At 36.9% G+C, this 10,211-nt stretch overlaps 1 protein-coding gene across 1 annotated transcript in view; it reads right to left on the bottom strand.

Annotated features, from left to right (window-relative positions):
- The window catches only part of ccdc47 (coiled-coil domain containing 47), a 10,183-nt gene extending 4,259 nt beyond the window's left edge, over positions 1–5,924 (bottom strand). The window contains exons 1-8 of the mRNA XM_016269128.1: positions 5,820–5,924; positions 2,379–2,674; positions 2,207–2,299; positions 1,955–2,129; positions 1,738–1,859; positions 1,586–1,651; positions 1,380–1,481; positions 824–934 (exon numbers count right to left, since the gene is read on the bottom strand). Of these exons, the coding sequence (XP_016124614.1) occupies positions 824–934; positions 1,380–1,481; positions 1,586–1,651; positions 1,738–1,859; positions 1,955–2,129; positions 2,207–2,299; positions 2,379–2,666 (957 nt within the window). The 5' untranslated portion in view covers positions 2,667–2,674; positions 5,820–5,924. The remainder of the gene's footprint in view (positions 1–823; positions 935–1,379; positions 1,482–1,585; positions 1,652–1,737; positions 1,860–1,954; positions 2,130–2,206; positions 2,300–2,378; positions 2,675–5,819) is intronic.
- Positions 5,925–10,211: the final 4,287 nt, after the last annotated feature.

Below are 10,211 nucleotides of genomic sequence, written 5' to 3'. Positions count from 1 at the left end.
GTGTCCATTTTTGGAAGGCCAAACAAAGTAGTTTCACTTTCACAAGGAAACACAGCGTCACGCACGGCGGCCTAGAGTGAGCAGAGGCCGGGGGATAAAGTGATGAATGGCCGGAGGGCTAGAGTGAGCAGAGGCGGCGGGCTTGAGAATGGCGCGGCCGCCGGATTCAATGAAGGAGCTGCCGGCGGGTTTGCGGCAACTACATGTGACAACCCCGGGCTGGGCTCCGCTTCGTCCACGGTGAAAGCTGATCCGGTGATCCACAGCGCAAAGTTGTAGTATTTCCTCAGCAACCAGCACGGATCAGCTCCAGGCATGACGAAGCAGATATCGTCCTCTTTTGGAAGGCCAAACAAAGTAGTTTCGCTTTCACACTGAATCACACAGTGCCTTCACGACATACAACAATACTACAGCGAGAATAAAAGTTACGCCTTCTTTCTTTGCGTGAACATTTGGCCGGCGTTATGCAAATCTTCCCACATCATGACATAGACATGTGGGGGTGTGTTAGAACGAGCCGTTTTAGGTAGGCGTGGCTGACTCTTAACTTTTATAAAGAATATCTCTTTGGATTTGAGACTTTAGTCTTTGCAACTTTACAGATCTTCTTTATGCACAAAGAGCTTGTAACACTACAAAAATTGTAATCGCATCATATGACCCCTTTAAGGTTTTTTTTAAGTTTTAGTTTTACTTAAATTAAAGAAAACCATTTTTAATAGTTTTAATTCCAAAATTAGTTTCATTATAGAGTCCCTCCTCCCACAGTCTTACAACAAACTCGATAACTATCTGGGAGACTGCAACATTCTGTTCTTACCTTATTGTCCATCACTCCATCCGTGACCTCTCCCATCTCTGATAAAATGGTCAGAGATTCAGGGATGCCATATTTTGCCCCTGATTTGGGCTTATCACCACAGAACTCACACTGTGAAGAGAACAAGAAACAATAAGTTAGCACAGACCAGTTCCTGATGACATTAAAACTGCAAAAAAACTAACAAAAAAAACCCTGATATATCTTTCTATTGCCTCACAGACTGCACACAAAAACATATAGCAAGAGTAGTGCAGTGCAATTTGCAAACAAACAAATTGTATGTGTAATGGACTGCACAAAAAAAACAAAGATTTAGTGGTTTCAATCAGCCTGACAAATCCTTCACCAAACTTTTTTTCCCCCAAAGCTCAAGCATTTAATTAAAATAGAAATCCCTACGACATTGTAAATGTTTTTTCTGTTATTTCTGACTGATCCATTTTCCCAGACTAAAAGTATTCACTAAAACACATCTTAATGACCCTGAACATATAAACAGCGGTGTAAATAATATTTTAATTTATATAAAATATGCAAATCATTAATGACTAACCAGGTCCTGCATCTCTTTCTGCAGGCGTGCCATGGCCTTCCGACTCCCCACAGCAAACACAAACGTGTCCATGTCCTCATCATTCAGAGTCACTTTAACTTGCTGTGGATAAGGAAGAGTAAGACTAAGAGGAACATCCTTTTGAACATCCATTTGACACACTACTTGTAATCAGTCTATGCTAATACATCAGAGTTTGTGCATACCACTTGATCACAGGCTGGTCTCATCATCCTGGCCAACACATTCAGCAGGTCCTGTCTTTTCAAAAACTGCAATTTAACAAAAACGACACCATGGTGAATGCACAGATATCTATCAAACATTGTTCTTTCTCTTATTCACATAAACACGCTACCTTAAGCTGAATCAACATGCCCTCACAGCAGACACGACCTGAGCACCACAGGTTGTAGATGTGCTCATTCTCTTGGTTCAGTTTCCCCGTGCTGGTGGCCTCCTTACTGGTACCATCATCCCCTAAAAATAAAGACACGTTTGAGAGTCAGACAAAAACAGGGTCAGAGAAAACAGCATAAGAGGAAGAAACAAAGTGGAGAGAGAGGTACACTTACCCACGAGGGCAAAGTTGCTCTCGAGAAGTTCTCTGTGGGAATTAAACCAGGCCTGGGCAAGCCTGCTGTTCTTGTTTTTGCCAATTATGTAGTTCATAATATAGGCAAGAAGACCTGTGACCATCAGGATCTCCATGTAATAACTCTCCCAGCTGTTCTGAAGGTGTGCTGGGACCTGTTACGTACATACAAACAGTCACCTAAGGAAGCCAATGAAGTGCCTGTAAAGTGCATTTTTCATTGAATTTGTACCTCTCTGTATATAAGAGTGTCTTTGAATGAGGGGTTGGACTTCTCATAGCCCTCAAACTCCTCGTTGTCATACTTGCTGTACATGTCTTGATCCTATAACATAGATCAGATCAAATTCAGATTAACTATGACTTGCAGAAAAACAGAAATAGGAGTGCTTTCACATTTTTACCTGTGCATCAGCATCTTCAAACTCATCCTGGCCGTCCTCGTTCTCCACTGTGGCCTCGTCTTCGTCATCGTCCTCTATAGGTGTGGATGAGGGGGCTGCTCGTGGGGGCGGCTCTTTCTCCACATCGACTGCCGGGTCCTCGCTGACATCCTCAAACTCAGCGAAGTCATTGTCATCAAACTCAGCGTTGTCCTCACCATCATCAAAGTCATCATTGTAGCGCCCCCTAGTGTACGGCAGGGCCAGCAGCAGCAGCAGGGCTGGGAGGAGGAAGACCACGTGCCTCATGGCTCGACCTACTCAAACAATGACAAAGACAAATTAACTTGTTTTTAAATAGACAACAAAGAGTTTGATTAATTATTGGTCGGAGTCGGTAAGATTTTATGTTTTTGAAAGAAGTCTCATTCTTACCAAGACTGGATTCATTTTCATTCAAAATACAGTAACACATGTAATATTGTGAAATATTATTATTAAACTGTTTTCTATTTGAATATATTTTAAAATGAAATTTATTCTTGTGATGACAAAGCTGGATTTTCAGCATCATTACTCCAGTCTTCAGTGTCACATGATCCTTCAGAAATCATTCTAATATGCTGATTTGAGAAAAAGAAACATTTCTTATTATTATCAATGCTGAAAACAGTTGTGCTGCTTAATATTTTTGTGGAAAATGTAATACATTTTTTGCAGGATAAGAAAAACATTTAAATAGAAATTCTTTGCAACTAGGGATGCAACGATTCACTCAACTCACGATTCAATTCAATTCACGATTTTGATTTCACGATTCAATTCACGATTATTTTTTTTTTTAACAAAATGAGATTTAAGACAAATTATAAATTAAATGTGTCCTTTTATTATTGCTTGGACAAAATGCTGCACATTTCTTTGTGAAATTGAAATATAACTATGATAATATACTAATATAGCACTTGCATATTATTGCTCTTTTGTTGGTTTTGATTGCTTCTATTGTCCTAAGTCGCTTTGAAATTTTAAAACAAGCCCCAAATCAAATAAATAAGACAAATAAAATAAATCTCTTCATATAAACAAAATAAGGCTTTGTCTGTGCTCTTTCCATTTAAAATTAGAGGCAACCGCTGCATTTTAATCATGATCCAAACAAATATGCTGAATACATGCAACATGAGCAGTTTTTAATCTAAATTAGATTGTATAATTTCTAAATTTGAAGCAAAAACAGAATGGTTGGACTTCAGTTTTATGAAACTATACATAAAAATATCTGCATGAAACAGAAACAGCAAACGAGCTGAATGAGACGCAGATTCACTCTCTGCCAGCAGGTGGCGCTTAAACCCTTTCCTTGGTTTGCGCTGTAAACAAAGCAGCGCTGCACTTATGAACTTTAATATGTATTATACAGAGGCAAGATGAAAAGAAAAAAATACCATCTAAACTTTTCTAAAGACAGTAAGTTCCCCTCAGACATGCATTCATATAAACTCCTACCCCTAAATGAATCGCGATTTGTTTAGCATCTCAACCGATTATAATCGTCACGTATTTGAATTGATGTTCAACCGGCTCGCGGTTAATCGTCACATCCCTATTTACAAAAGTCCTAGCTGAATAACCTTTTTTTCTCATACTGATCATACCGATCTCAAATATTTGAACGGTAGTGTATATCCAGTCTTATTCGCTGGTATACAGACTAACGTAAATGTTGATGGTGTAAACGAACAACACAGAGTAAATATTTGACAATAGCATGACTAATGATTAAATAGGTGATAAGTAGCCCTGTGCATTATTTGGTGTATAATCAAAAACATTTCACCTCCAGTGATGCCTACAGTACTTTATACTATGATCAGCTGTAGTACAGACAAACACAACTTAATTATTTGGTATTCTCATATAATACCAAGAAAACTAATGTTTAGACTGCAAACGTGTGAAGTAAAAACACTCTTCCCTGTCATATCTATTTAGGTTACATTTGAAAGAAACAGACTTTTAAAGCATTTTCTCACATACCTTAAGGAAGTTATTGTGGTTATTTTGAACTTAATGTCTATCAGTACTGTATGTGTGGCATGATTACCAGACAATAGTTACGGTTTCTCCATCAGGGTGTACAAACGCATGATAAAAAGTGCAGTAAGCACACTTTACAGCAAACATTTGCAATGGTTCAGTTTCAATAGTGGAATAGCAACAGGAGAAAGATAAAAGGAGGAGGAGGTCGGTCAATCTTTTCAGAGTCTTATCATGAGAGCCTAAGCCCTTCATATGTTCACTGAAATGAGTGTCTTCTAATTGGCTGAACTTCTTTAGATGGCACGGTCTGGTTGGCCACACACTAAGCTGATTTGTTTTTTTCCTATGGACTTTATGGACAATTTACGTATGAGATAATTCACTTAATATAGGCACAAATAAGTTCAAATATTTCATTTATTACACACAATACATTCGGTTCCACTTTTCATGCTCATCAGTTGAACGGAAAGAAAAACAAATCCAAAGACAAATATGCACATGAAATCAGTGCTAATTAATGGGATAAATTAGAAATCTTTTTTTATTAATGGGAATTTTTTCCCCATACATTTGAGGGCACATGGCATAGTGATCCATATAGTTAGTCAATTGCAGCCATATCTATAAAATGAAGTCATATTTGACCCATATCCGAGGGAACATTCTTACATTTAGGCCTAAAACACAAAATAATAGTAATAAAGGGAAAATATAAGACGATACAAACTTTAAAAATGAGAAATGTATTATGAGGGCTTTTTTGGGCACCACATCTTGAATTAGAGGGCTTTCCCCCTGTTCATTTCTGTCCCTCCTTCATATACAATATAAAATACAGTACAATAACAGTATGTTAAGCACCTAATCCAATGTGCGCAAATCCTGACAGGACCATACTTACACACCAATTACATGCAGCATGTAATGTCAGATAACAGTTATAACCGGGTGTCAAGTTATACTCCTCCTGTTACAAGGCTGATAATAGAATAACTACTCGAAACAGCAAACCGTGTAGTCAGAGAAGACGTGACGGTTGTTAAACTATAACCCAGTTTAACCTGTAATCTCAGACAGGCTCGTCCTGCCAGCGCCAATGCCTCGCTGAGCTAAAACTGTATTGCTCCACTACTATGAAACATACCACGCAGATTTTCCGTGTGTGTCATGTCAGGCAAAGCAAACAAATCTGAAGTTTGACTGAGAAAAGCTATCCAGTTCAGTCTACCCCATCCCCCATGAGTCCTGTTACACTCACACTGATGCTAGCTTGCTAGCTCGCTAACTGCGGCCGCTACACGATCCACCTTAGAAACCGCACGCGACATTTCTGCACCACTGTCACGGTGTCGCTCATTTCACCTCACAGGTTTAACACGAAAAGTCAACGATAACGTCAAAATCACGCAAACGTACCTGTAAATATCGGCGTTTCCCTTCAGTGTGTGACAGCAGCTGTACCCCTCACAAGAGAGGCGAGGGTCATCTGACCTACTCTACCCACAATGCCGTGCGAACCCTGACAACAAGGGCTGTGTTCGAAATGCCATACTATCATACTACTCTTACTATTCTTCTTCTTCTTCTTATGATGTTTACTGGCGGTTGGCAAACCAGCTTTTGGTGCATATTCCGCTGCCTACTGGGATGGAGTGTGAGGCGCTGATATCAAGGGAAATGCTAATTCTCAACAACAAAAAAACTTCTATATATTATTATATAAATTTGTTATTTTCAGAAAATTTATAAGAGCTTTATGAGAACTGTTTAACACATTCTGTAATGTCATAGAATTAATGCCGTCAGATTTTAATTCCTCTTTTAACTGTATCCTTTCCCTTTCATTTGCCCTACAGTTAATCAGCACATGCGCTACAGTTTCTGGAAGTCCACAATGATTACATTGACCAGATTCATGTCTTCCTATCATCTGGAGTGATTTTCCACTCAGTATACTTGTGAGTGCAGAATATGAATCTGAACAGATTACCACTGTTGTTGGTTGGATTTCTTCCACCCACTGTAAAGCTATCTGAATAGCAATCATCTCTGCGGCATATACTGATATATTATTAGAAGTTATTTTTGCAGACATATTTAAAGTGAGGAATATACATGGCAGCACTTGTACGCCCAGTTTCTGGGTCTTTAGAACCATCTGTATAAAGTAATGACTATCTAAATGCTGCTGCACTATTGTCTCTTTGGGAACATATTTCTTGTTTTCGTTTATTAAATTAAATATCTGCAAATCAACTGTTGGCATAGAAAAAAACCAAGGTGGATATACTGGCACAGCTAATATCGATATTACTGATATCTATTTGTTGAGCCTGCTTGCCTACTGTCCAGCCAAAACTATTCATATATGTCTGCTCATATTCCCAGCAGCTCTCCAGTATTTTTTTTTACTGGATGATTGGTAAAATGACCTTTAATACCAGTCCAATATACCATTTTAAGCTGAATTTCACGAATGTCTAGTGGTGTTTCACCCATTTCTACCTGCAAAGCTGTCACAGGAGAGCATCTAAACGCTCCACAACATATTCTAAGGGCTTGGTTTTGAATTACCTCTATCCTAGTTAATAATGAGGCTGATGCTGAGCCATATACTATTCTACAATAATCAATTGCTGACCTAATTAATGCACTGTATACCCTTTTAAGAGAACGTCTAGTAGCTCCCCAATCTACTCCTGCCAAGCACCTCAGCACATTGACTCCTTTCTTACATTTATCAACTAACTTCTGAATATGTGACCCAAATGTTAATTTGGAATCCATCCATACTCCTTATGAGTGATACTTGTTCTAATGTTTGTTTATACAACTTTAATTTAACTTCAGGAGTTCTCTTCTTCTTTGAAAAACATATTACCTGGGTTTTTTCAACTGAAAGACGAAAACCCCATTGATTAGCCCAATTTTCAACAACATCTATAGCCTCCTGCATTTTTTTGCCCTACATACTGCAGGTTCTTCCCTTTTTTCCACAAAGCTCCGTCATTCGCATATAATGCTTTTCCTATTCCTAATTCAATTTCCCCAAAAATATCATTTATCATTATATTAAAAAGTATGGGGCTACAAACACTTCCTTGAGGGGTTCCATTGTCTATTTGATGAATATCAGAGTATTCAGTACCTACTCTCACTTGTATTGTTCGTTCTTGCAAGAAATCCATAATCCAGTTATATAACCTCCCCTTGATGCCCATTCGATCTAATTTAATTAACAGCCCTTCCTTCCACACCATGTCATGTTCTGAAACATTCTGAAATGTTATCATTACTATGCACCTTCAAATGCCTCAGCCAAAACCTCTGCCTTTTCTTTATTACTGATAACTTGTTTATTTCCACTTATTATATACTGTTATACTGTTCCCTCCCATTTTTCTGATCATTCCCCATACATCGCTGATGTCTACATTTTCACCAATTCTATCACAATATTCTCTCCAATGATTTCTTTTAGCTACACGGATAACTTTCCTTACCGCTGCCTGTGCTCTCTTATATGCAATAAAGTCATCAAAAGAATATGACTTTTTAACTCTCCTTAATAACCTATTTCTTGTTTTAACTACTTTACTACACTCATCAGTCCTACTCTTACTATTTCTGCAGTATCCAGTATGTATGCTGTGCATGCACATTTTCTGTATGCATGTAATACCCGGATGGCCTACTATATTCGCTAGAATCTTCTAAATATAACTCAAGTACACTGAAATCAGTACAGAAGCTGTTCGGAATGGCATACTACCCATACTATATTGCAGTATGCTGTGTGTATACTGTGAATAGTATGTGAATTTTCTGTATGCATGGAATGCCCGGATTACCTGCTACATTGGCTGAAATTTGATGTGTGCATCTGAAGACGCTGCATGGGATACTGTTTCCCAGAAAGCAATGCGCTCCATGTGACATTTCATCTTCAAAGTGAACTGGAGGTGGGGAATAGTAATTATAAATGTAACACTTGTATTTGTACGTATATACATACACATGTAAACTACAAACTATCACTGTGTATCTAAAAACAGTATGGCTAGTAGGACATAAATAGTACTTTAATCTCTACAGCACGTTTCCGATCATCAAATGACATCACCTTTATCTTTATAGCGCTTTATACAGTACAGATTCTTTCAAAGTTATTAAATAATAATTATATTGCAGCAATATAATGTATAAATAAAAATATTTCAATTATGCAAACAGAATTCAATTCCACTGTCAAGCAGCTCTAAAAAGAAATGGAGTGTATTACTCTAAGGACAAATAGACCAATTTGTTGGCAGAGGCTATTTACATGAACTCCGCCCACCAGTGCCTGGACACTTGCATGTCTGACATATCAGTGGCGCAGCAGTAAAACGTAAGCTGTTTGCTGTTGACGCAGTCGACCCGAGTTCGATCCCGGCTTTTGTCAAACTCATGCTTCTCCTTTTCCCATCAGAAAGAAATTTATTTTCAATAAAAATTAAGTAAATATTTGAAAAGTGGAAATAAAACGCCTCAATAATACAGTGTTGTGTATGCTTTAGGTAGGTTTTTGTCCCAATAAAGTGGCATTCATCTAATACAATTTATATATATTTGATAATTTACACTCAATATGTTATTGCATACTGTTTTATAATGTACTACAGTATTGAGGTATAAATATCTGCCACCTAACTACTATTTACACTCCTGTTGCTAAAGAAAATGCTGCTATTTTAGTGTAAACAGAATTGATCATTATTTGCACTTAGTGTAACTAGAATATATGGCTTTTTTAATATATCGCCACTTAGTGTAACTACCAAAAATATCAATAAAGACAGCTCAGTGTTGATTTTGTTCTGTCCAATATGTAAAGTTAATCAATTATGAAATGAGTTCAATTGGGCAATATAGCATTGTTTACTAGTATGAAGCCTTATTAACAAGCCTTTGTAAAAAGAACAGTTAGCTCATTTGTTTCTAAGGTAACAACCTTGACAGCTATGACAGCAATGTGCTGAATTAATGTTCAGTGTTTGTCATGTGACAGCACTTAAGCATACTGCTCTGAAACATTTATTGCTTATTGTATACTGTTTCACACACTATTCTTTAAGAAAATAGTAGGCAGTATGCACTGTGTACTGGGCAGTAAGCAGTAAGCAAGTATGCCATTTGGAACACAGCCAAGGATAAGAAAAGATCTGGGCCTTTATGGTACGCTGATAAATGATTAACCCTTTATTATTAAACTGCGGTTGAAGTAGCCTACTGAGTATGCATATTTAGATATTGTAGTTAGCTAATTGTATAAATAATAAAAAAAATTTTTTTTTAATATGTCAATAATAAAGTTTAAATTATATATGCATACAATTATTTATTTGTAATATAATTATTGATACAATTCATTTATTGTATTTAAATTATAATATAATTTAAATATAAAAGTTGTTATAATATTATGTTTTAATACATTTAAATATGATATATTTTGACGTTTTCGTGAAAAAGCACGGTTAATTCAGGTTAAACAGAAACAATATTCATTATTACTGAACACTGTATAAATGCTGAAACTCTCTGAAGCCAATGTAAATACAAATATTACATTTCTAAGGGCTCGGCACATGAGATTGAATTCATTTATTTATTTAATGCATCTCGGGCATCCATGTTTGTTATTGACCCTTGTTTTATATTTTCTTAAAATTAGTTCTGAAATCTGTTATTTATCTTAGGTCTTCAGGATTTTAGATCTTGTTCTGTTGTGGCACATGTTATATATATATATATATATATATATAT

This window comes from Sinocyclocheilus grahami, unplaced genomic scaffold (genome assembly GCF_001515645.1).
Source record: "Sinocyclocheilus grahami isolate Dianchi unplaced genomic scaffold, SAMN03320097.WGS_v1.1 scaffold49.1, whole genome shotgun sequence".
NCBI lineage: Eukaryota > Metazoa > Chordata > Actinopteri > Cypriniformes > Cyprinidae > Sinocyclocheilus > Sinocyclocheilus grahami.
This window is presented reverse-complemented; position numbering and strand designations above follow the sequence as displayed.